The sequence below is a fragment of the Lissotriton vulgaris genome, chromosome 5, assembly GCF_964263255.1.
Source record: "Lissotriton vulgaris chromosome 5, aLisVul1.2, whole genome shotgun sequence".
NCBI classification, from domain to species: domain Eukaryota; kingdom Metazoa; phylum Chordata; class Amphibia; order Caudata; family Salamandridae; genus Lissotriton; species Lissotriton vulgaris.
The window spans coordinates 301,991,992-302,018,738 of record NC_141693.1 but is presented as its reverse complement, the minus strand read 5'-3'; the positions used below and the strand labels follow the sequence as shown (position 1 = coordinate 302,018,738).

The 26,747-nt window shown below is 48.4% G+C and overlaps 1 protein-coding gene across 3 annotated transcripts in view; it reads left to right on the top strand.

Annotated features, from left to right (window-relative positions):
• The window catches only part of SLC35E2B (solute carrier family 35 member E2B), a 442,385-nt gene that overhangs the window by 305,079 nt on the left and 110,559 nt on the right, over positions 1–26,747 (top strand). For all 3 annotated transcript variants that reach the window (XM_086921521.1, XM_086921522.1, XM_086921520.1), the window contains exons 2-3: positions 8,857–9,376; positions 12,502–12,637. In XM_086921521.1, the coding sequence (XP_086777647.1) occupies positions 9,058–9,376; positions 12,502–12,637 (455 nt within the window). In that variant the 5' untranslated portion in view covers positions 8,857–9,057. The remainder of the gene's footprint in view (positions 1–8,856; positions 9,377–12,501; positions 12,638–26,747) is intronic.

The window sequence follows — 26,747 nt, the reverse complement described above, 5'->3', positions numbered from 1 at the left end:
GAACAGGGGAGATTTTCCGAGTTGGGTGAGTCGGGCACCTCCTGATTCAGGGCCATGGCTGGAAAGGTGGAATATATGTTCAACACCTTGTTGTGAAAAAATTCCGCCAGTTCATTACATTGCTCCTTGGTCTTGGTTAGAGGGGGAGCAGTGAGGACATTCGTGCATTGCTTTACTATGTTAAAAATTTCTTTAGGCTTTGATCTGGCTTCCAAGATTTTGTCGGAATAATAAGTTGCCTGGGCTGCCTTTACCCCTTCTTTATAGCTTCTGATCGCCTCTCTATAGGCGGCCTTTTTTTCCGGAAGGAAGTCTACGCGCCAGGCTCTCTCCCGTTGCCTACATCGACGTTTTAACTCTCTCAGCGAGTCGGAGAACCAGGGGGCTGATGTCTGCGCTCGCTTAGAGGACGATTTGCGAAGAGGCAGGAGAGAGTCTAAGGAATTTGTGATCCAGCTAACATAGTTTCCATATGCCAGATTGGGGTCTGAGCAGGATGGCGGACGGGTAGCGTCTAGCTCAAGCCTCCAAAGGTCGCCGGGGAGTTTTTTCCAGTTTCTTCTCATCAAGGTTTGGGGGGATAGTTGGGGGGTTTTATGGGTGGACCAGGTAAACGGCACCAGGTAGTGGTCTGACCACGGAAGGGGGATAGGTTGGGCCGTTATTAGATCCATTCTATTGCTGAAAATAGGATCGAGAAGGTTCCCTTTTTCGTTGGTTGGGGCTGTGACCAACTGGGACAGTTGAAGGGCTTCGAGGTCATCAATTAACTCCTTGGCAGAATGGTCGGACGGCGAGTTAAAGTGCAGATTGAGATCTCCCAATACTGTATAACTAGCCGCCGATAGGGATCTTTTTGCTACGATCTCTGGTAGTGCTCTAAGGAATAGTTTTGCAGACTCAGGGGGGCGATAAATCAGCGTACCAGAGAAGGAGTGGTTGGCGTTGAACTCTATACAGAATTCCAGACTCTCACAGCCAGGGATAGTGGATGTTGTGGTGCGGCAGTGGTATTGGTCCTTTATAATAATGGCCAGCCCACCCCCCCTCCCTTCTGGTCTGTCGAGTCTAAAAATGTGATAACTAGCTGGTAAGGCTGTAACAATATCGGGCTCGGATTGGGTCGTAAGCCATGTCTCTGTTAAAAAGAGCGCGTCTGGCTTGTGCTCCTCTAGCAGCATGGCGATTTGTGTGCAGTGCTTGGGCAGTGACCGGCAGTTTAGTGCATACATACAGTATTTCGGAACAGCGGCCACGGGGTTATTCCGGAAGAGATGTTTACAGTCTGGGCAGCTGGGGGGAAGTTCTGTAGGGACATATATATGCGTGCACTGGGCAGCGACGTTTCTTCCTATGCTGTGTAGGGCTGCCGAACTATATGGCCTGCCTTGGGAGGTCGGTGAGCCAAGGAATATGGCCCCTGGTCCCGTCAGGTCGCGGTCGGGCGCAGACGGGCTTGCCTTTGGCGCGCCTTCGGCGCACCGCCGGCGCGCCCGCTGCGCCCGTCCGCTGCGCCTCCGGAAACAGCACATTCTCAAATATCCGATAAGGAGGGCGTGACCTAACTCGGTGGGCGGAGCCCGGGAGGTCGCGGCGGTTGCCTGCTGCCTGCTTCAGCGCCTCACTCGGCTGAGCAGCGACACAGAGCAATCAGGTGAGCAAAGTGCAATTCGTTTTAAAAACACAGGTACAAATCACGCAATACAGTTTTTAAAATCAACTTTCAAGGAGGTCCCTCGCTCTCGGCTTTCCGCCTCAGGAGCTCTTATCTAAGCAGCGCTGACACCAGGGCGCGCCTAGATATAGTAAAGGGGGCGTGGCCTAACTCGGTGGGCGGAGCCCGGGAGGTCGCGGCGGTTGCCTGCTGCCTGCTTCAGCGCCTCACTCGGCTGAGCAGCGACACAGAGCAATCAGGTGAGCAAAGTGCAATTCGTTTTAAAACACAGGTACAAATCACGCAATACAGTTTTTAAAATCAACTTTCAAGGAGGTCCCTCGCTCTCGGCTTTCCGCCTCAAGAGCTCTTATCTAAGCAGCGCTGATACCAGGGTGCGCCTAGATATAGTAAAGGGGGCGTGGCCTAACTCGGTGGGCGGAGCCCGGGAGGTCGCGGCGGTTGCCTGCTGCCTGCTTCAGCGCCTCACTCGGCTGAGCAGCGACACAGAGCAATCAGGTGAGCAAAGTGCAATTCGTTTTAAAACACAGGTACAAATCACGCAATACAGTTTTTAAAATCAACTTTCAAGGAGGTCCCTCGCTCTCGGCTTTCCGCCTCAAGAGCTCTTATCTAAGCAGCGCTGACACCAGGGCGCGCCTAGATATAGTAAAGGGGGCGTGGCCTAACTCGGTGGGCGGAGCCCGGGAGGTCGCGGCGGTTGCCTGCTGCCTGCTTCAGCGCCTCACTCGGCTGAGCAGCGACACAGAGCAATCAGGTGAGCAAAGTGCAATTCGTTTTAAAAACACAGGTACAAATCACGCAATACAGTTTTTAAAATCAACTTTCAAGGAGGTCCCTCGCTCTCGGCTTTCCGCCTCAAGAGCTCTTATCTAAGCAGCGCTGACACCAGGGCGCGCCTAGATATAGTAAAGGGGGCGTGGCCTAACTCGGTGGGCGGAGCCCGGGAGGTCGCGGCGGTTGCCTGCTGCCTGCTTCAGCGCCTCACTCGGCTGAGCAGCGACACAGAGCAATCAGGTGAGCAAAGTGCAATTCGTTTTAAAACACAGGTACAAATCACGCAATACAGTTTTTAAAATCAACTTTCAAGGAGGTCCCTCGCTCTCGGCTTTCCGCCTCAAGAGCTCTTATCTAAGCAGCGCTGATACCAGGGCGCGCCTAGATATAGTAAAGGGGGCGTGGCCTAACTCGGTGGGCGGAGCCCGGGAGGTCGCGGCGGTTGCCTGCTGCCTGCTTCAGCGCCTCACTCGGCTGAGCAGCGACACAGAGCAATCAGGTGAGCAAAGTGCAATTCGTTTTAAAACACAGGTACAAATCACGCAATACAGTTTTTAAAATCAACTTTCAAGGAGGTCCCTCGCTCTCGGCTTTCTGCCTCAAGAGCTCTTATCTAAGCAGCGCTGATACCAGGGCGCGCCTAGATATAGTAAAGGGGGCGTGGCCTAACTCGGTGGGCGGAGCCCGGGAGGTCGCGGCGGTTGCCTGCTGCCTGCTTCAGCGCCTCACTCGGCTGAGCAGCGACACAGAGCAATCAGGTGAGCAAAGTGCAATTCGTTTTAAAAACGCAGGTACAAATCACGCAATACAGTTTTTAAAATCAACTTTCAAGGAGGTCCCTCGCTCTCGGCTTTCCGCCTCAAGAGCTCTTATCTAAGCAGCGCTGACACCAGGGCGCGCCTAGATATAGTAAAGGGGGCGTGGCCTAACTCGGTGGGCGGAGCCCGGGAGGTCGCGGCGGTTGCCTGCTGCCTGCTTCAGCGCCTCACTCGGCTGAGCAGCGACACAGAGCAATCAGGTGAGCAAAGTGCAATTCGTTTTAAAACACAGGTACAAATCACGCAATACAGTTTTTAAAATCAACTTTCAAGGAGGTCCCTCGCTCTCGGCTTTCCGCCTCAAGAGCTCTTATCTAAGCAGCGCTGATACCAGGGCGCGCCTAGATATAGTAAAGGGGGCGTGGCCTAACTCGGTGGGCGGAGCCCGGGAGGTGGCGGCGGTTGCCTGCTGCCTGCTTCAGCGCCTCACTCGGCTGAGCAGCGACACAGAGCAATCAGGTGAGCAAAGTGCAATTCGTTTTAAAACCCAGGTACAAATCACGCAATACAGTTTTTAAAATCAACTTTCAAGGAGGTCCCTCGCTCTCGGCTTTCCGCCTCAAGAGCTCTTATCTAAGCAGCGCTGATACCAGGGCGCGCCTAGATATAGTAAAGGGGGCGTGGCCTAACTCGGTGGGCGGAGCCCGGGAGGTCGCAGCGGTTGCCTGCTGCCTGCTTCAGCGCCTCACTCGGCTGAGCAGCGACACAGAGCAATCAGGTGAGCAAAGTGCAATTCGTTTTAAAAACACAGGTACAAATCACGCAATACAGTTTTTAAAATCAACTTTCAAGGAGGTCCCTCGCTCTCGCCTTTCCGCCTCAAGAGCTCTTATCTAAGCAGCGCTGACACCAGGGCGCGCCTAGATATAGTAAAGGGGGCGTGGTCTAACTCGGTGGGCGGAGCCCGGGAGGTCGCGGCGGTTGCCTGCTGCCTGCTTCAGCGCCTCACTCGGCTGAGCAGCGACACAGAGCAATCAGGTGAGCAAAGTGCAATTCGTTTTAAAACACAGGTACAAATCACGCAATACAGTTTTTAAAATCAACTTTCAAGGAGGTCCCTCGCTCTCGGCTTTCCGCCTCAAGAGCTCTTATCTAAGCAGCGCTGATACCAGGGCGCGCCTAGATATAGTAAAGGGGGCGTGGCCTAACTCGGTGGGCGGAGCCCGGGAGGTCGCGGCGGTTGCCTGCTGCCTGCTTCAGCGCCTCACTCGGCTGAGCAGCGACACAGAGCAATCAGGTGAGCAAAGTGCACTTCGTTTTAAAACACAGGTACAAATCACGCAATACAGTTTTTAAAATCAACTTTCAAGGAGGTCCCTCGCTCTCGGCTTTCCGCCTCAAGAGCTCTTATCTAAAGGGATGCAAATCTTTCAGAAAGGGTTCAGCAAATCAAATTGTTCTGGTAGTTTTTCTCTTGTCTTCTAGAAGTAGACTCAAGTCGACCACCACTGTATCAATTTTCTGTTCAATCATGGCTCTAGTTGTTGTTATTGCTTTTGGAATCGCATCCTGTTTTTTTGCTTGGCTCCCTTTCCTGTCTCAATTTGTGAACCGTCTGGGGCTTCCCAGGCCCTGGTCCTCAAGTGTTTTTAATTCTCCTCATTGTTAATATTATTGCACTATTGCAAGCGCCCATAAGGGTCGTCGATTGTCACTGGTGGCCCAACTCTCTTGTTCTTTCCTCGGATGTGTAGAGGAGAGAGTGACACTGACCCCTGATTCAGCATTGGCTCGTGGCACTGTAAGGAGCTGCAACCGACAGTCACACCAGATTGCTATGGCAGCTTCTGATCTTCGCTCCCCTTGTTTTCTTCTCAAATACCATCCTGCCTAGACTGGTATGTTTACTTGAGCCCAGTTCCTGTGTACTGGCCTGACCATATTCCCAAACATTAGAAGGCCACCACAACATCTTAGCCAAACTGCCCTAAGAATTATTTTGCAACACTACCAGCCGCCCTGCCTGTTCAGATTTTGAAGGAGCAGGAATTGACACTGATCTTCCTGGTGCTTCTGCATGTTTCACAGGAGTCTCTTTTGGCACTAGGGGTCCCTCTTCTCAAAACCGTCCTCTTTGGATTCTCTCACTGGCTGCTCTTTTCTTCCATCGCAACTCTCCTTCTCAATGGTTACACTGCTCAAACTCACCTGATCTGTCGGACCAGGAACAGCTAGACTAGAAATCACTGAACCCCTCTCGTCTACCATAATACCAAAGTGCAGGCTTTGCATTAGTGTTATCCTCCATTGTCAGCTCGGAACTTCAAGTACCAAGCTCAAGACTAGTTAGTCCAGCCTTCTCGGCCTCCATTGCCAATCCATCTCTTGCCAGTCCCATGTATCTCCCATTGAGATACATGGCACCGGTCCTCGTGGTTCAGATGGCACCATCACTTCTAGTAAACTGCCAGTCTTGTTTCTGACTGTTTTAGGTGGGCAATTGGTATGGTTGTTTTCCCCCAAACCCCTTAGATCTACCTACCAGGCTCCTTCATAAGAAGGCTTGACCTGGCCAACTGGATGCAGATCCAAATGTTGGTATTGCAGACTACCAGGACCTGCACCTAGCCAGGCGCTACAATGCTCTCATGGCTAAGGCTTTAGACATTCTGTCTCTTGAGGCCCTGGCATCCTGCCAATGAATGATCGCATCTTTATGCTGGTGGAAGTAGCACGCCCTCCAGCGATGCCTGGCATGAAGTAACAGGTCATCTATCAAGCTCACTTGATCTGGCAGAAGTCCCTCTCTGAGCCTGAACACTTGGAGTCCCTGGACAACAAGTAACAAGCACCTAAAGTCAATTCTTGCTTATTCTCTTGGGATCCCCTAACTCAGTCTTTGGTTGTCAAAGTGAGGCTCTCCGACACTGAAAAGGTGTCAAGTGTTTGGTGAAAAATAGCAAGAAAATTAAGTAGCCCGTTGTCTATCCGTGATTCAAACTGTCTGTGTCGAAATGGGCATCCAACAGCTGCCTCTGTGACATTTATTCCCAAGGCACACTCCCTTGTTCCAAGACACCAAGAAGAATGTGACGGGAATTTCGAGTTGGATACAGTTATCTTCATGGAGACTTTGTGTCCTAGTCAATAAGCTTTTGTAATTGTCAGCGCACGCTTGCTGACCACCCTCAATTATTGGTGATTGGGAACACCCCCGATTGGCTCCACTTTTCAGTAAGAGAGCTAGCAAGGGCGTGTGTACGCTCATAACAGTAGGGCCATGCCTATGAGGCATGTATGTGTACGTGGTCCCAAGTGCACAAGTTCTGAAAATAACAGCAAGCGAGGAAACTGGGTGGCAGGGTACACACAGACTGATAATGCGAGCTAGACACCGGCTAAAAGTAAATAGAGTTTTCATTAAGTAAACATTGCTTCCAAGTGGACTTTATCAAGCCGTGCATGCTGATAAACCCTTTTCACTTTAAATTATTTATTGAAATGTTACGTTTTGCACAAGACTTGGAAGGCTAATGCAAAATAATTTGAGTGAAACTTGATACCATTCCTGTATCATCTTAGCAACCTTATTTTTAGACTGACCAGTATGCATTACGTTGTATATAAACATGATGTATATTTTCTTATTGTTTGATGCAGTAGACAACCCTCCCTCACTGGCATACTTGCCAGTCACTACTTCTTGCTCATTGATTCATGAGTCATTACACATAGCAGTTGTGGTTTCTCTCAGCTACGCAGATACTGTTATATGGAAAACCGGTGTCTGATGTATCCTCTATATATTTAGCGATCTCGCTGCCGCAAAGGAGCGAGTAGGAAAGAGCTGGATTATACAATTGAATCCCACACAGGCCTAATGTAAACCGGTTGCTACAGTAAGCCACAGCCACCCTCCAAGGAGATCTTGCAGCACTTGCCCAATGGCTAGATTCCAAGAGCTGATCTTTACAGTCCGAGGACCTTCAGAAGGAATCTCATTATCTTCTGAATGTGTCTCTATTCTTGTACAACTCCTTCCTTTAAAAACTGCCCATTCCTGTCCCTTCTTGGATCATCAGGAGGACGTCAAGGCCCAGCAGCACCTATCAGCTCCCAGCATGTACCTCCTTAATGTGCAATACTCATTGCAACTGTTTGGGTAACACTTTGGTATTTCTATATGCCTAATGTCTCTCTCTCAGCGCAATCTGAAGCACATGGAGATGGCACTGTCAAGCAAACTAATAATTTGTGATGGTGTAATCTTTGCTGGCTATAGTAGTAACTTTAGTAATGTTTCATTGAATCTGATTACCCCTCCTTTGTCAAGTATCACTTAGCTCATGTGGCAACCACAAGATAAACCGTTTTGTTACCCTGCTACTTTTGCTCTCTGACTCCAGCCCTGGCGCTCCCTGGCTCCAGCCATGGCTCCAGCCCAGCTGCTCTCTGGCTCCAGCCCAGCTGTTCTCTGGCTTCAGCCCAGCTACTCTCTGGCCCCACCCAGCTGCTCTCTGGCCCCACCCATCGGCGCTCTGGCCCCACCCATCGGCGCTCTGGCCCCACCCATCGGCTCTCTGGCTCCAGCCCAGCTGCTCTCTGGCCCCACCCAGCGGCTCTCTGGCTCCTGCCCAGCTGCTCTCTGGCTCCAGCCCAGCTGCTCGCCTCAACTTCACTCCCGGCTCTCTTTCATCCTACGACGTATTGATCTGTTTCTCGCACCCTCTCGATCTCTGTTTGTATGACTTTTAGGGATATAAATATTGACCCACAAAAGTCGGTACAATTTATTGAAATTATCACAGTTAATCAGTTAAATCTGAATACATTTAGTGTATCCCAAATGTATTTTGTCATGTGTCTTTCCTAACCCCAAAATTACAGTCCTCTGTGAAACGAGTTGATGTATTATCAGTGTCAGTACAAAAGTCTAGGGATAATTAAAGCGAGATAACAAGAATAGTGAATGAAAAATAATGGTATGAGCCGGTAAGGACAATCAAAAGGGAAAGGCAGAGTTTAAAGATCAGGCTTGCCTGAAAAGGGGGAAGTAATAGCTGATAGTTAATGTAGCTTAGGGGAGCTTGCCCCCCCCTCATGTTCCCCTGTAAAGGAAAAGCTTAAATAATAAAAAAGACAGGAAGCAACTGGAATTCACCTTTATAAAAGTAGTAACTAATTAAATAGAAAATCCGAATTTAAATTATTGATTACTGTAAAAATGATCGCAGAAATATACCATATATTTCACATGTTGACTGCAATGAATTTGTATACTTATAAAATGAAATGTTCAAATATTTTAAGTGTAATCCCTTAGGTTAACTTGCGTTATGACTGTTTTGACAACGCTACACCATTTCATCATTTAAAGCCTTTCTCCCCACTGTTGCACCCTTTCCCACATTTTTAATTCCACATCACCCAAAAGATCATTATGTAATTAAAAAAGACGAGACCCTGTAAGTGCTTTTCGTACTTGATCTCATGTACCTCAAAGCTTCCATTTTCCTGTTAGCTTTACCTATGGCTCTCCGTTACAAGTGCCTGTTGCCTTCAGTCTTTTTAGCTTCTCTACAGCCATTTCACATTGTGCAATCATCCACGAATTTCAACTAAATGATGTCTTTTATTTTCTGACAGGGCATTAGATGGATACTGGCAGTCAGCATATGAACTTCTTGGACCAGGCTACCAGGAGGACCAAATAAAGATTCACCTATGCTACAATCTGTGGGATTAAGTACCTGACAAACCCATTTGGTATCATTCCAACTCTCATGCGGTTCTGCACCCAATGGCTGCCTTTGTTGTGACCAAAATAAGATCTGCCATGGGGCCATCATGCTTTCGGTGACCGATGCAGAGTCCCCGGAGGACTCAAAGAGCCTCCTCGCTGAGGAGAAGACTAAGCCCACCCTCAAAATGGGTTCCATGGTCTCTAGCCGCAGCGAGAAAATGGTGCTGACAAGGAGTGACAGCGTGCCAGAAGAGAATGTGCTGAAAATCACCATCACAGAGACCACTGTACTCGAGTCGGACTTGGGGATCTGGAATTCCCGGGCTCTTGTCTACCTCATTCTTTGGTTCTTCTTCAGTTTCTGCACTTTGTTCTTAAACAAATACATCCTGTCCCTGTTGGAAGGAGAACCCAGTATGCTTGGTAATTTTAATTGATCATTTATTACCATTTCTGATTATCGTCATTGTTGGTTTGGGTTAAATGTGTCTGCTGTGCTTGGAGACGAACAGTGATCGTTCCTGCAAATATTTTACACAGTAATGATCAGAAATTAAAGAAGACCTTTGTGTATCTGTGGGGTGGCCTTGCTGATTGCTCACCGCTGGCTTTGGTTGTTTATACCATGTATGGAGGTTTGAGGGTCCGTAATAACATTTTGCTGGTAGCCCCATTCATTTTGTTATGCTCCTAAGCATGACCCTTTATCTCTAACCAGCCCACCAGAAACTGAGCCTGCTGTCCTATTTACTCCCTGTAGTTGGGCAAATAAACACAGCAGAGACCAGCACTGCAAATAGGTCACATCGTTTATAGCTAATGCTTTTTGCAGATGCTGTTCAGTATCAAAAAAATGCTCAGAATAAATTGCTAAGATTGTTGCATTTACTCAAAGATGTATAGTAATGTAATTAAACAATTTCCATTTGTGAAATGTAAACAAGCTAGTGTTCTGCTAGTTCCACTGCCCCAAAAGACAGACCGAAAGTAGGAATCTATTGTGTGGCAATGCAAAGAGTGGGGAAGGAGTAGTAAATTCTGAGTGCTACAGAAAGTCTCGGTGACATAGGTTACAAGTGAAAGGCATGTCAGAAACAAAACAGATGGAGCCCAGGGTTCACGGTTCAATCCCCGGCTCCGGCGGCAGCTTAGCTCAGCACCATGTATGTGACTGTGGGCAATAGCTCACTTAATTTCCACGACGGCCCTCAGCGCCTTGAGACCTGTAAGGGTGAGTAGTTTGCGCTTTACAAATACAGATTTTTTTTTTAATGACATGGATTTTTTTATTTGGGCCGATCCAAGATGATGTACGCCACTTGGAGTGCTACATTATTAATTGAATTAAATTCAGTTGTGCAAAATTACTTTTCAGATTTGGAAGCAACACAGCAGCAAATGGCAACTGTCAAGTTCTCCAAAAGAAAAAAAAAGAAAATATTTCATTTTGAGGCCTGGGAGGTTCGAGGGAGCAGCAGAGTATCATGTGGGGCACAGCGATAGCAGTGGGCTCAGCAACAGGGCTGGACAGGGAAAGAAATAACACAAATATATAAAATGATAGAGAGCATCAAAACAAATTCACTGTCATTGAGTTCTTGAAGAGATAGAAAAAAGTATTTCCCTAAATGTGAGCAGTGGAAGTTTAAAGGTATCCAATTAAAGGGATAGTTAAAATGCTATGATCCGGAGGGACGGGGGAGGGGGGGGGGGCGCGTACTCAAGAGGAAAGACAGCCATCAAATAAGCAAGCAAACAAACAAATGAGAGTAACAGTAAAACCAAAAATGGTAAGCAATGATTGGGGACTGGTTCACTGTTAAGTATTTGGTATGGTCCACAGGAGGTCTTTCACAATCAGACCGCTAAAAGCTGTTTCTAGGCGAAACCTAAAAAATAAGTATTTACAGATGCACAGAACTCTACCAGGACTTTCACCTGCACTGATCTAGAAATTGGTCTAAACTAGTGACTCTTAATAACTACTAACAAAAAATGTGATTTATTGTTCTTAGAGCTTTTGAAATGAAACACAATTGTTTGTGTAGCTAAATGTTAGTGGCATCGCATGAACTAGAGTGGCTTGCATTACAGTAGATTAGAGTGGCGTAGAGTAGAATGGACTGGCATAGAGAAGAGGTATCATATGGAGTGGCATGGATTGGAGTAAGGAGGAGTAGAGTTGTATCGAGTGGCGTAGAGAAGAGTGACATAGAGGTGTGGCGTAGAGTAGAGTGGCATAAGTAGAGTAGGGTAAAGTAGTTCAGTTCCAGGTGTAAGTAACTTAAACAAGGAACCAAACTTAAAACCAACGGAAAGGTATGAGGCATAAAAATGGATGAATGGCTGAAAGGCAGTGAAAATAGGCATGCAGCCGCAAGCATCATGAAGGTGTGAATGTGTTATTAATGTGGCATTTATACATTATAATAGCTTAATCCACTCCATACAAAATGTAACTTTATTTTAGTTGTACGAAAAAGCCAAAAGATGCAGGTGTAGATAAATAATGTCCAAAAATGTGTTTGAAAACAGAACCAATGAAGAAAGCAGCAGAAGAACGGGAAACCGAGGAAGTGTTCTAAAACTCATGTATTAAGTGATCAGCAATAAAAAAAAAGATTTATATATAAAGTGCAGTAGTGAAGGAAATAATACCTGAATCATGGCGCGAATAGTGGACGGACACTAATTAAGATGAATCCATCTGTTCTTGATCCATGCTCCACACAAAGAAAAGGAAGCGATGGTTGTCACAGACTAACAAATTAGGAGGAAGCAAAGAAGAGTGGCAATAATGCCAACTAATGTTAAGCAAGATTCCATACCCTTTACAGTAAACAACACCCCTCCCAGTAGACATGAGCCATCTGCAGGCAAAACCTATATAGGGGACATTGAATCACCTATAGGGCTTGATGTATAATTATTACGTCGATCTCTGCTTGTCTGTTTCATCCCTTTCTAACAGTAAAAAACAAATCACTTTCTCTTGAAAAATAATAGCGCTGTTCAGATTTCAAACACGATCTGTTGTACTGGTATGATTTAATGTCCCTTATATGTCCTGTGACCTGCCCAGGATTTGAGGTAGTTGGAATGTTATTCAGTTTTAAATTACTGAAACTCTGTTTTAAGAGTGAGCTGTTTGAGGCATGAACAGCCAGAGAGGGTAGCTATCTTATCCAAAGTACAAGCAACTCAGCTGACATAGAAATGATAGATCACTGCATGTAAATGTAGTACACATTGATGTTTTTGTATTAAAGGCTGTTGAAGATTGCTACTTGATATCTCGGTGTAGATGTGCAGCAGGTCTTGCTGGACGATAATATGTAGGTAAGGTGTGTGTGGTGGAACATCTGCCATTAATCACTACTGATCTAGTCACCGACGAGCAAGTTGTTCACTGTAAAGTGAAACTGAAAATGCACATGATGTGGGAAATCTTAAAAGGATCCACTATTTTTGTCCCTTTGAAAAATGGCAGTGCCTATTGCTGCCCTTGTTAACCATTGATCAACTATTGGTCCTTGTCTCCCTTTCAGGTGCTGTCCAGATGCTAACCACCACCTTCATTGGCTGTGTGAAACTCTGCGTGCCATGCTGTTTGTATTCACACAAATCACGTCTCTCCTACCCTCCCAACTTCCTCATGATTATGCTGTTTGTCGGACTGATGAGGTAAATGGCAGAAAGTGTTCCTTTTCCCTGCTGTGAGCACCTTTGCTCAGTTTCTAATGGGGAACTCTTCCTCTTTTAAAGCCAGTTGATACTAAATGTTTACGGACTCGTCTCGGATGTATATTTTGGATTGGAGTTTCCTCGCCCCGTCTCCACCTTGTTTGAACTCCCGTTGGAGATTTCTTAGGTCTTGACTAAAGACTGATTTAGCTGACATTGTCATAAGACCCATTGTGCATAATACCAATACTTAAAGTAGGCTTGGGGTCAGCCCATTGCTAATGATTAGTTGCTTTCTAGTATATGTAATTTGCTTGCTTCTTACTTAATGGCTATGCTTCCGCTTTAGTGTATGTTCATTCCCCGGGGGCATAGCTGTATTACAGTGTTTCTATTTGGTTAAGTTGTTGTATCCTTATACGTTTTCATTCAATAAAATACTTCTTTCTTTTGCTTTCAGCATTCCTTGAGAGTATGTTTTCTTGCTGTCTCCCATGTGTTCTGCTTTCCTCTCCATTTTCTTCCAGCAATGCGCTTTTCTATTTGCTCCCTTCGGTTTCCCATGCTCTTCATGCTCGTTTTTCCCTCGTTTTTTGTGCCTTTCTGCCCTCTGTTCCATCCATTTTTCCTTTGTTTTTTTGTGCCTTTCTGCCCTCTGTTCCATCCATTTTTCCTTTGTTTTTTGTGCCTTTCTGCCCACTCGTTTTTTGTGCCCTTCTGCGCCACTCGTTTTTACCTCATTTTTGTGCCCTTCTGCCCTCTGTTCCACTCGTTTTTTTGTGCCCCTCTTGTCTTCTCTTGCACTTGTTTCCCCCTCCACTGTGCCCCCTACAGCCCTGCCCCCCTGACTGCCCACTGCTCAATCGCTGCTCCCGGCTCCCAGCTCCTCCTCCCTCCCACCTCCCCATATATGCCGGACACCACGCGGTGAGGTGAGCGACCCCTGACCCTCCTGGTAGGTCGCTCTCCCTCCACGCAGCTCCGACTGTGTGCTCCTGCTGCCGCTGCCACTGCCGCTGGTAAGTGTCCTCCGTCCTTTTTGCTTCTGTGCCACTGTCTCCCCCTCTTGTGCCTCGTTTTCTGCTCTCTGCCACTCGTTTCCCCGCCCTTGTGCCCAACTTTGCCTTCTGTACCACTGTTTCCCCCTCTTTGTGCCTCGTTTTCTGCTCTGTGCCACTCGTTCCCCCCCTTGTGCCCCATTTTGCTTTCTGTACCACTGTTTCCCCGCCGCTGTGCCCCCTGCGGCCCGCCCCCTCCCCACTCGCTGCTCCCGCCTCCCAGCTGCTCCTCCCTCCCACCTCCCCATATATGCCGGACGCTGCACAGCCGCGCAGCGGACCTGCGCAGCAGGCGTGCAGCTGGCACGCCGAAGGCGTGCCTAAGGCAAGCCCGTCTGCGCCCGTCCGCGCCTGGACGCGCCCAGCGCCAGAACCCCATGACCCCGCGAACGCCACAACACCAGACTCCACTACGATGCAAGCACCCTCCACGCACTCCACGCCGGCCAAAACCACACCTGCTTCTAGGCTGCCCGAAATGGACCCACGGACCCTTCTCCTGCCGCACCTGCAGTTTCACCTGTGACAGAACCACCAAACCTCCAAGGACTGGACCCAACCACCTCCGCTGCATACTCCTCAACACCCGCTCCGCACGCAAACACACCGTCGAGCTCTGGGATCTGCTCAACACCTCCGCCCAAGACGTGGCCTTCCTGACTGAGACCTGGTGGAACGACTCCTCGGCGCCCGACATCGCTATAGCCATCCCGACGGCTACAAGATCACCCGCAGGGATCGCGCCAACGGAATCGGAGGAGGAATAGCCATCGTCCACAAATCCACCCTCAAGGTCGCCACCCACACAGACAACACCCTGAACACCGCCGAACACCTCCACTTTCGGATCCACACCGACCCCAACACCACCCTCAGAGGAACACTCAACTACAGACCCCCTGGACACCGGGCTCAGTTCAGCGACTCAATCGCCGACCTCGCCAGCACCCAGGCCCTCGCCTCCACGGACTACATCCTCCTCTGGGACCTGAACTTCCACCTCGAGAACAACAACGACGCCAACTCCGCCACCCTGATCGGCAACCTTGCCAACCTTGGCCTCAGAAAACTCGTCCCCGCACCCACCCACCCAAGCCTCCGGCTACACGCTGGACTCCCTCTTCTCCACAGGTACCCACGTCGCCTTCGACCACACCACCGAACTCCACTGGACCGACGACAGCTGCATCCATTTCACCTTCAAGAAACCAACCACGCACCACCGCACCCAACAGCTGCCTCGCCGCTGCTGGAGCAAAGTCACCGAAGACCAGCTGATCACCACCCTCGTCAAGAACCCACCCACCGACCCCACCAACCCAGACGCCGCAGCCTGCAACCTCAGACAGTGGATCGACGACTGCGCCAACACCCTCGCCCGCTCAAGAAACCCTCCAACAGCCACGCCAGCAAGAGAGCCACTTGGTTCACCAACGAGCTCTAGACCTCCAAACGCACATGCCAGAAACTGGAGAAGATATGGCTCCACGAACGCACACGGACAACCCGCAGCCCACAAGGACGCCACCCACAGACACCACCACCTCATTAGATTAGCCAAGAGATCCTCCTTCAAAGACCGTTTGGATAACAATGCACACAACAACAAGGAGCTCTTCAGCATCGTAAAGGAACTCTCCAACCCCAGCGCCAACGACATCCCACCCTCACAAGAACTGTGCGACTTACTAGCCATCTTCTTCCACCGCAAGTTTCGCTGACATCCACGACAGCTTCAACACCATGACCACCCCGACTACGCCAGACTCCACCTCCCCTGTAAACACTACCAGCGCCAACCGCCTGATCCCCTTGTCCAACGTCAACGACGACAAGACACGCAAGGTCATGAACTCCATCCACTCAGGATCTCCGTCCGACCCATGCCCACACCACGTATTCAACAAAGCAGACACAGCCATCGCACCCCAACTACGGAAGGTCATCAACATCTCCTTTGAAACAGCGACATTCCCGGAAAGCGGGAAGCACTCAAAAATCAACGCCCTCCTTAAGAAGCCCAAGGCGGACCCCAAGGACCTCAAGAACATTCCGGCCCATCGTCCTGCTCCCGTTCCCAGCAAAGGTCATCGAGAAAATAGTCAATATGCAATTGGCCCGACACCTGGAAGACCACAACATCTTGGACCCATCCCAGTCCGGATTCAGACGAAACCACTGGACCGAGACAGCCCTCATCGTCGCCACAGACGACATCAGGCGCTAACTAGACAACAGCGAAACATCAGCCCTCATCCTCCTGGACCTGTCAGCCGCCTGCGACACGGTCTGCCATCGCACTCTAAAGACACGCCTCCTAGAAGCCGGAATCCAAGAGAAGGCTCTTGACTGGACCACGTCCTTCCTCTCTGGCAGAACCCAGAGCGTCCGCCTCCCACCCTTCCGATCCGAAGCCACTGACATCATCTGCGGCGTCCCCCAGGGCTCACCTCTCAGCCCGACGCTGTTCAACGTCTACATGGCCCCTCTCGCACAAGTGGCCCGCCATCACAAACTCAACATCATCTCCTACGCCGACGACACCCAGCTCATCCTCTCTCTCACCAAGGACCCACACACCGCCAAAACCAACCTCCACGAGGGAATGAAGGCATTCGCCGACTGGAGCTGAACTCGGACAAGACAGAGGTCCTCCTCCTCGGGCCCACCCCCTCAGCCTGGGATGACTCCTGGTGGCCGACCACACTGGGAACAGCACCAACACCCACTGACCATGCACGCAACCTAGGATTCATCCTAGACTCCTCCCTCTCCATGTTTAAGCAGGTCAACGCCGTCTCCTCCTCCTGCTACAACACCCTCTGCATGCTCCGCAGTATCTACATGTGGATCCCGACCGAAGCAAGAACGGTGACACAGGCCCTCGTCAGCACAAGACTAGACTACGGCAACGCACTCTACGCAGGAATCCCAGCCAAACACCCACGACGACTACAACGCATCCAAACGCTTCCGCCCGACTGATCCTCAACGTCCCCTGCCGCAGCCACATCACCACCCACCTGAGAGACCTACACTAGCTCCCCGTTGACAAGAGGATCACCTTCAAGCTCCTCACCCACGCACACAAAGCACTCCACAACGCCAGACCAGCCTACCTGAACAGCAGACTCAGCTTCTACACCCCCACCCGCCAGCTCCGCTCCGCCAGCCTCGCCCTCGCCGCTGTCCCCCGCATCCAACGAACGACCTCCGGTGGCAGATTCTTCTCCTACCTCGCCGCCAAGACCTGGAACACCCTCCCTACCCACATACGGCAGACGCAAGACCTACTCACCTTCAGAAGACTCCTCAAGACCTGGCTCTTCGAGCAATAGCAGCACTCCCCCTCTCCACAGCGCCTTGAGACCCTCACGGGTAAGTAGCGTGCTTTACAAGTACTCTGATTGATTGATTGATTCATTCATTACGCTATCTTTCCATTTTCCTCCATCCAGCTCATCCGTTATGCTTCCCCACCCCTCCTTGTTCATGATTGCCCTCCTGCATCCCTTTCTAGTTCTTGTTTTTCTCTATTTTATTGTTATTATTATTTCTCATGGAAGGAATTGCAGCTATAATTTGCTATTTTTGCTTGCTGTAATGCATTTTTGCGCACTTTATTTTTTCATTTACTACTCCCAGATTAGTGTCTGCTATCTTTAAGCACTAAATTAACAGAAAAGAATTGGTGCCATAATGTCATGACACATGTGTGCAAGTATTGTGACATGTGCACCTAGTACGTCATCCTGGTGGGGCCAGACATTTTTTTCTTTTTCTTTTGTTTTTGGTCAGAATATCAGCTAATGCCTTTCAAAGTCTTTGCCAGTGCTTTTTAGGTCTCAGCCTGCGTTGGCTGCGCTTGCGCAGTCTCGCTGGCGAGATTTTATGAGATGGAGAGAACATCACTAGCGAGGTTAAGCCCCGCCCCTCTTCTCCATTGAATGGCCTCCTAAACGGTGGCCAGCCATTGGAGAAGAGGTCCTAGTGATGTTCTTCTTTCTCTTTAACCCTCGTCCTTTTCAGATTGGGTTCCTTGACTTCCTGCTGAAGTAAAAGGTTTCTTATCTTCTTTATGGGTCCAGATGGCCCCATAAAGAAGATAAGGAACCTTTTACCCCAGCAGGTAGTCCGGGAGCCCAGTCTGAAAAGGACGGGCTAAAAGAGAAAATTTGCGTCATCGCGAGCCGTTTTTCATCGCGCGTGGCGGTGCGTGTTCCATATTCATTATTTTGCTTTTTCGATTCTGGTCATTTAGCAGACCTTGCTATTGGTGACCTCCAGCTATTCGGAGTCGACAGTGACAACAGAGTCGGGGTTAAGTGTGCTCGGGCGCCCCTCCGCAGGGAGACACCAAGCACGAACCCGTCGCACAATCTACACTCGCACGCACAAATTAGAGAGGCCCACATCTGCTTCAAGGGGGGAAACAATCCCTGCCGAACTGGAAGCATCACACGCCAGCCGCCTCCGCGCTCCTCTGGAAAATCCGTGTCCGAGGCGCACAGGGGCTGTGGGAAGAAATCTGAAACCGGTGCTGTAACACTACCGCTCTGGAGAGGAGGGGACAAGTGTAGCCGAGAATACCGAAGCTCAGGGGTCCGTTATACCCCTCAATCTATCCGCCACTGTGAGCAGGCACTAACAAACAGCAGCCACGTTCACAGACGGCTGGCACGTGTAAATATGCAGAGGCACACAGATCCACAGTATAAAGTCCACCTCCCAAAAACTAGAAGAGAAAGAAGAAGTGAGTACATCCGGGTTAAAATGCAGTCTGATTTACAATCCAAGCATTCTCCCAAGGCTGCTTATTTGCATGATGAGGGCTCCGTGAGATGTTCGTTCAAAAGTCGGAAGTCATTGACCCCTGTATTCTTTCCACCTGCAGGGTGCCGACTGTCCTGAGGTGATGTGTGTTTACGGATGGCGCCGAGGCGTTGATGAGAACGACGTTGGCTGAAATGCCAGAAACCCCGGTCCCCGGAAGCTTGTTTCCTTCCCAGTATAAGAATTGGCTTGGTAGTTTGGTTTGCCCTGTTCCCATCATGCACTGGGACATGAACAGACTAATTTGCATGTAGCCAGGTTCTGAGCTGGGATGGTGTAGTGAGCTAAAAAACGGTGATGGATCAAGCCCTGATCTCTTGACTGGGTAAGAGTATTCTGCATCATTCAGAAACTCTGTCCATCACCACCCCCTTTTCCAAAATCGATTTTGTCCACACTAAGTGTGGGAGGGTATACTCAGACGTGAGTCTCTTGCTCATTGCACCATCAGGATTCAAGCAAGCCGGGCCGACGACGGCTGAAATGCCAGAAACCGGTCCCCGGAAGCTTGTTTCCTTCCCAGTATAAGAATTGGCTTGGTAGTTTGGTTTGCCCTGTTCCCATCATGCACTGGGACAGGAACAGACTAATTTGCATGTAGCCAGGTTCTGAGCTGGGATGGTGCAGTGAGCTAAAAAACGGTGATGGATCAAGCCCTGATCTCTTGACTCGGTAAGAGTATTCTGCATCATTCAGAAATTCTGTCCATCACCACTCCCTTTTCCAAAATCGAGAACTTCACCCCCTCCACTCCCCCCGTCCCCCCTTTCAGGGTTGTTCGAGAGGTGTGGAAAAGTTCCCAGAGGGTCCATTTTCTGTCAGACACCTATGTATCTTCGCTGGTTCTCTGGGTATTTTCCACGAAGGCAACTTTTATTTTCAGCCATCGTCTTGGATCGAGCACGGCGCTAACTGTACCAAACATTCCAGACATAACATTCATTTTAACACCAAATGTGATTGTCACGAGGCATTGTTAAATAAACAAAAAAAAAAAGGTAATTCAGCACCCTGTGCATTGTTTCAGACTCGGCTAAAACAGTTACTTCAAACGCAATATTATTGTAGAGCATGCATTACGTATAGGTATTGTATACAACCTCCACACCGACTACTAACACATTTAACAACTTAATTTATCACACGTCTGTTGCATGTGTTACTTTATTCAAGCGCATTTACTCCAACACGAATGTTATCTGTTGTGCATCATGTCGCAAATAAAGATGCATTTTTAGTCCGATTAATGCAATTGGAGATCAGGTGCCGCGTTACACGTGACAAATAAGCCTTATAAACTAACATATAGTTAACTGTGGATTGTGTTTGCATAACACACATCTTAGAATTTCCCCCTTATGAAACACACTGGACGCTTGTGACTCCCATCTCTCGGCGCGCCATGTGCCTGGGCTGTGTGTTGCAGTTTTATCACATAGTCTGGCCCACCGCAGGATGCATGTTACAGCCACCATTTACCGTAAGGAGAGCCATAGGCTGGAAACGGCAGAGGTACGGCCACAAAGCCCTTGTCTTCTTTTAGAGGGTGTGCACCTTAAAGCCAAGAAATAACCCCCTTTGCAATCGCCCCTCAGACAAGGATTTTGGGGGCAAAGACCGCTACTTGGGTCTGGCGCAGAGAGACAAATACTGCACTTGGTCCAACAAGCCTGCTGCTAAGGTTACTTCCTCAATAGGGCAAAACAAGTAATAATCATAAATGTGTAAGCGAGAAATCCTCAAGGATACACTTCCACCTATCTACTGTCACACACTGCACTTTTTTCTGAGTTGCAAGTTTGCACTACAGTGGGGAACAACGGCGGAACAACTGCAACTCGTTTTTTTTCTGATCTTTAATGTTTAATGTTAATGCACTCGAATCCCTGTGCTAATTCTTCGACACAATGCAATGGAACTAACACAATGGAACTAACCTGCGGTCAACTTTCTGCAACAAACACCACCACCACATCCACCACCACCACCACATCCACCACCACCACATCCACCACCACCACCACACCCACCACCACCACATCCACCACCACCACATCCACCACCACCACATCCACCACCACCGCATCCACCACCACCGCATCCACCACCACCGCATCCACCACTGCATCCACCACCACCACATCCACCACCACACCCACCACCACTACACCCACCACCACCACATCCACCACCACATCCACCACCACCACCGCATCCACCACCACCGCATCCACAACCACCACATCCACTACCACCACATCCACTAGATCCACCACATCCACCACGTCTATCTATGTGTGTGTGTGTGTGGCTCTGTGTGGGTGCAAATCCAATAGGTCTCGCATTTGCGAGAGATTAAGCTATTAGCATTGTAAATGACAATACCATTTATTTATCTGTTTTCAAAACCAACATATAAATAAAAAATGTGTCATTTACAATGCCAATAGCTCTAACTTTTGCAAAGGCGAGACCGTTTAATTGTAAATGCTTGTTTTTATATACACCCAGAAGGAAGTACTTTGAAACGCTCAATGGCTGGAGCTAATGTGCATGTTCTGAATAAGGTATCAAAGCAGTAAAGCTCTAAAACAAATGTATTATAGTCCACCAGATACCTACCTACTCCATTATTGATGTTTTTAGGTATGACCTGGAGACCTATTTAGTTTCCACCAGTTGGACTGTCAAATCACATGTTAGATCATACGCAGAATAGCATGTGTAGAATGGGGCATTGGGTCATCCCCCTTCCCCCATTGGCTTTCTGGGCAGAGTTATTAACATTTGAATCCACCCACTGGACATCCATTAGGTATGTGTGGAATCGTGCAGTCTGGGTAATGTGGCATTTTGACCATTTACTGAGTCCCCATTTGATTGGTAATGGGATGTTGAGAGGCAAGGGTGGTTTCCTCTTTACTTGCAGTTTTGGAGATTGGAAGAGGTGCAGCAGTGTCCATGCCGTGCAGCCATGAAATCAACCCTATGGAGCTTTCCTGTGCTATACTCTTACACTGGGAAAACGAAGAACATTGGTGCAGTACTTTTAATTTCATCTGTCTCACCTCCTGCAGGGTTTAGGATCGATGCAGCTCTGCCACCACAGTAATACCTCTGGAACCTTTAAAAGAAAGATTTAAAGGCTAAACTCTGGAGGCTTTTATCCTCACATTTAGGTGCATTGATGAGCAGAACATTACGATGGGGAAACATTGAAATAATATAACTTCGTAGAAATCTGGGGACTTCTGCAGAAATTTGGATGGGCTAAAGTCTTTCCTGTTTAGGCGGCAGTCTCAGGATTTTTACATTGTGGTTTTGCTCTTGTTTCTGGGAGAGAAAATCACAAAATCGCATTGGAAAAATCTGATAAAATTATATTCTAGAGCAGAATGGAACTGTATTAAATGTCTGTTGGTACTGCTTCGGGCCAGTGACTGAAATGTAAGCAATTAGCACTGCTTAAAAGACTTGTCTGGATTTTAGAAAAAGTCTTACAGGAAATCTCATAGATTGGAGACTATGGGTTATCGAACATTGAGTTACCACTGTGATGTGAAGCTTTAGATGGAATTGTTGCTGTCCTTTTTAGGGCTTGCCTTGCGTTGCAGCGCAAAGCGCTGCCGCTAGCGAGCCTTGTCGTTATCTTGCCTCCCCAAGTGGTACAGACCGGTGCACGAGCAGACACAGGTCTGTGAACGCGCGAGCCGAAGGGAACGCCAACTTGCACGCTCACGGCGTCACGCTCCTGCCCTCCTGCGTCTCTTCCAAGGCGCGCTCCAGGGCCAGAAATGCCAGAAACCCCGGTCCCCGCTAGCGAGCCTTGTCGTTATCTTGCCTCCCCAAGTGGTACAGACCGGTGCACGAGCAGACACAGGTCTGTGAACACGCGAGCCGAAGGGAACGCCAACTTGCACGCTCACGGCGTCACGCTCCTGCCCTCCCGCGTCTCTTCCAAGGCGCGCTCCAGGGCCAGAAATGCCAGAAACCCCGGTCCCCGGAAGCTTGTTTCCTTCCCAGTATAAGAATTGGCTTGGTAGTTTGGTTTGCCCTGTTCCCATCATGCACTGGGACATGAACAGACTAATTTGCATGTAGCCAGGTTCTGAGCTGGGATGGTGTAGTGAGCTAAAAAACGGTGATGGATCAAGCCCTGATCTCTTGACTCGGTAAGAGTATTCTGCATCATTCAGAAACTCTGTCCATCACCACCCCCTTTTCCAAAATCGATTTTGTCCACACTAAGTGTGGGAGGGTATACTCAGACGTGAGTCCCTTGCTCATTGCACCATCAGGATTCAAGCAAGCCGGGCCGACGACGGCTGAAATGCCAGAAACCGGTCCCCGGAAGCTTGTTTCCTTCCCAGTATAAGAATTGGCTTGGTAGTTTGGTTTGCCCTGTTCCCATCATGCACTGGGACAGGAACAGACTAATTTGCATGTAGCCAGGTTCTGAGCTGGGATGGTGCAGTGAGCTAAAAAACGGTGATGGATCAAGCCCTGATCTCTTGACTCGGTAAGAGTATTCTGCATCATTCAGAAATTCTGTCCATCGCCACTCCCTTTTCCAAAATCGAGAACTTCACCCCCTCCACTCCCCCCGTCCCCCCTTTCAGGGTTGTTCGGGAGGTGTGGAAAAGTTCCCAGAGGGTCCATTTTCTGTCAGACACCTATGTATCTTCGCTGGTTCTCTGGGTATTTTCCACGAAGGCAACTTTTATTTTCAGCCATCGTCTTGGATCGAGCACGGCGCTAACTGTACCAAACATTCCAGACATAACATTCATTTTAACACCAAATGTGATTGTCACGAGGCATTGTTAAATAAACAAAAAAAAAAGGTAATTCAGCACCCTGTGCATTGTTTCAGACTCGGCTAAAACAGTTACTTCAAACGCAATATTATTGTAGAGCATGCATTACGTATAGGTATTGTATACAACCTCCACATCGACTACTAACACATTTAACAACTTAATTTATCACACGTCTGTTGCATGTGTTACTTTATTCAAGCGCATTTACTCCAACACGAATGTTATCTGTTGTGCATCATGTCGCAAATAAAGATGCATTTTTAGTCCGATTAATGCAATTAGAGATCAGGTGCCGCGTTACACGTGACAAATAAGCCTTATAAACTAACATATAGTTAACTGTGGATTGTGTTTGCATAACACACATCTTAGAATTTCCCCCTTATGAAACACACTGGACGCTTGTGACTCCCATCTCTCGGCGCGCCATGTGCCTGGGCTGTGTGTTGCAGTTTTATCACATAGTCTGGCCCACCGCAGGATGCATGTTACAGCCACCATTTACCGTAAGGAGAGCCATAGGCTGGAAACGGCAGAGGTACGGCCACAAAGCCCTTGTCTTCTTTTAGAGGGTGTGCACCTTAAAGCCAAGAAATAACCCCCTTTGCAATCGCCCCTCAGACAAGGATTGTGGGGGCAAAGACCGCTACTTGGGTCTGGCGCAGAGAGACAAATACTGCACTTGGTCCAACAAGCCTGCTGCTAAGGTTACTTCCTCAATAGGGCAAAACAAGTAATAATCATAAATGTGTAAGCGAGAAATCCTCAAGGATACACTTCCACCTATCTACTGTCACACACTGCACTTTTTTCTGAGTTGCAAGTTTGCACTACAGTGGGGAACAACGGCGGAACAACTGCAACTCGTTTTTTTTCTGATCTTTAATGTTTTGCGATTTTTACTTCCCAAATAATGCACTCGAATCCCTGTGCTAATTCTTCGACACAATACAATGGAACTAACACAATGGAACTAACCTGCGGTCAACTTTCTGCAACAAACACCACATCCACCACCACCACCACATCCACCACCACCACATCCACCACCACCACCACCACCACACCCACCACCACCACATCCACCACCACATCCACCACCACCACATCCACCACCACATCCACCACCACCGCATCCACCACCACCGCATCCACCACTGCATCCACCACCACCACATCCACCACCACACCCACCACCACCACATCCACCACCACCACCGCATCCACCACCACCACCGCATCCACCACCACCACCGCATCCACAACCACCACATCCACTACCACCACATCCACTAGATCCACCACATACACACACACATAGATAGATGTGGTGGATGTGGCTCTGTGTGGGTGCAAATCCAATAGGTCTCGCATTTGCGAGAGATTAAGCTATTAGCATTGTAAATGACAATACCATTTATTTATCTGTTTTCAAAACCAACATATAAATAAAAAATGTGTCATTTACAATGCCAATAGCTCTAACTTTTGCAAAGGCGAGACCGTTTAATTGTAAATGCTTGTTTTTATATACACCCAGAAGGAAGTACTTTGAAACGCTCAATGGCTGGAGCTAATGTGCATGTTCTGAATAAGGTATCAAAGCAGTAAAGCTCTAAAACAAATGTATTATAGTCCACCAGATACCTACCTACTCCATTATTGATGTTTTTAGGTATGACCTGGAGACCTATTTAGTTTCCACCAGTTGGACTGTCAAATCACATGTTAGATCATACGCAGAATAGCATGTGTAGAATGGGGCATTGGGTCATCCCCCTTCCCCCATTGGCTTTCTGGGCAGAGTTATTAACATTTGAATCCACCCACTGGACATCCATTAGGTATGTGTGGAATCGTGCAGTCTGGGTAATGTGGCATTTTGACCATTTACTGAGTCCCCATTTGATTGGTAATGGGATGTTGAGAGGCAAGGGTGGTTTCCTCTTTACTTGCAGTTTTGGAGATTGGAAGAGGTGCAGCAGTGTCCATGCCGTGCAGCCATGAAATCAACCCTATGGAGCTTTCCTGTGCTATACTCTTACACTGGGAAAACGAAGAACATTGGTGCAGTACTTTTAATTTCATCTGTCTCACCTCCTGCAGGGTTTAGGATCGATGCAGCTCTGCCACCACAGTAATACCTCTGGAACCTTTAAAAGAAAGATTTAAAGGCTAAACTCTGGAGGCTTTTATCCTCACATTTAGGTGCATTGATGAGCAGAACATTACGATGGGGAAACATTGAAATAATATAACTTCGTAGAAATCTGGGGACTTCTGCAGAAATTTGGATGGGCTAAAGTCTTTCCTGTTTAGGCGGCAGTCTCAGGATTTTTACATTGTGGTTTTGCTCTTGTTTCTGGGAGAGAAAATCACAAAATCGCATTGGAAAAATCTGATAAAATTATATTCTAGAGCAGAATGGAACTGTATTAAATGTCTGTTGGTACTGCTTCGGGCCAGTGACTGAAATGTAAGCAATTAGCACTGCTTAAAAGACTTGTCTGGATTTTAGAAAAAGTCTTACAGGAAATCTCATAGATTGGAGACTATGGGTTATCGAACATTGAGTTACCACTGTGATGTGAAGCTTTAGATGGAATTGTTGCTGTCCTTTTTAGGGCTCGCCTTGCGTTGCAGCGCAAAGCGCTGCCGCTAGCGAGCCTTGTCGTTATCTTGCCTCCCCAAGTGGTACAGACCGGTGCACGAGCAGACACAGGTCTGTGAACGCGCGAGCCGAAGGGAACGCCAACTTGCACGCTCACGGCGTCACGCTCCTGCCCTCCCGCGTCTCTTCCAAGGCGCGCTCCAGGGCGACTTGTTATCTTTTAGAGACTTTTGCTTCCATTTTAATATTAGTTGGTTCAGTTTCCCCCTTTTTATTTGTTAAATACCTTGATTTAGGACTAGAGCACAATGTAGGTGATTCAATGTATTTAATTCGTTGACGCGGCTCACGCTGTCGCATTAATTCAATATGCAGCGCGTTTGAATGCCTTTGTTTGCTCCCGGCGTTTGTACAGAGTCAAAGACTGAGGAATTCGATCCTATGCTCTCATCGCAGTCTCGGCAGAGAACCTGTTTTGCTCCTTTCACCCCCACGCTCAGTACACAGCCGCTTACCTCTCGGTAGTTTCTCTGATTCCTACGGCATCCTCTGTCTCCGCTGGCCCGGTTGTTTCCCGTTTGGAGCTGCAGATCCCTGGCCCATGGCAGAGACTCTCCCCTCTGTGTATCGGGTGCGTTCAGCCACTTCTCTTCACAGGGTAGAGTATGTTAGGCATTGGTGTCCATTTCTCACGTTAAATTCCAGCACATAGTTCAGGTTCGTTGTCGGTCGCTGCTGCTTCTCTAACTTTACCAACAATGAATCCTCCATGCAGCGTGCAGCTCGAC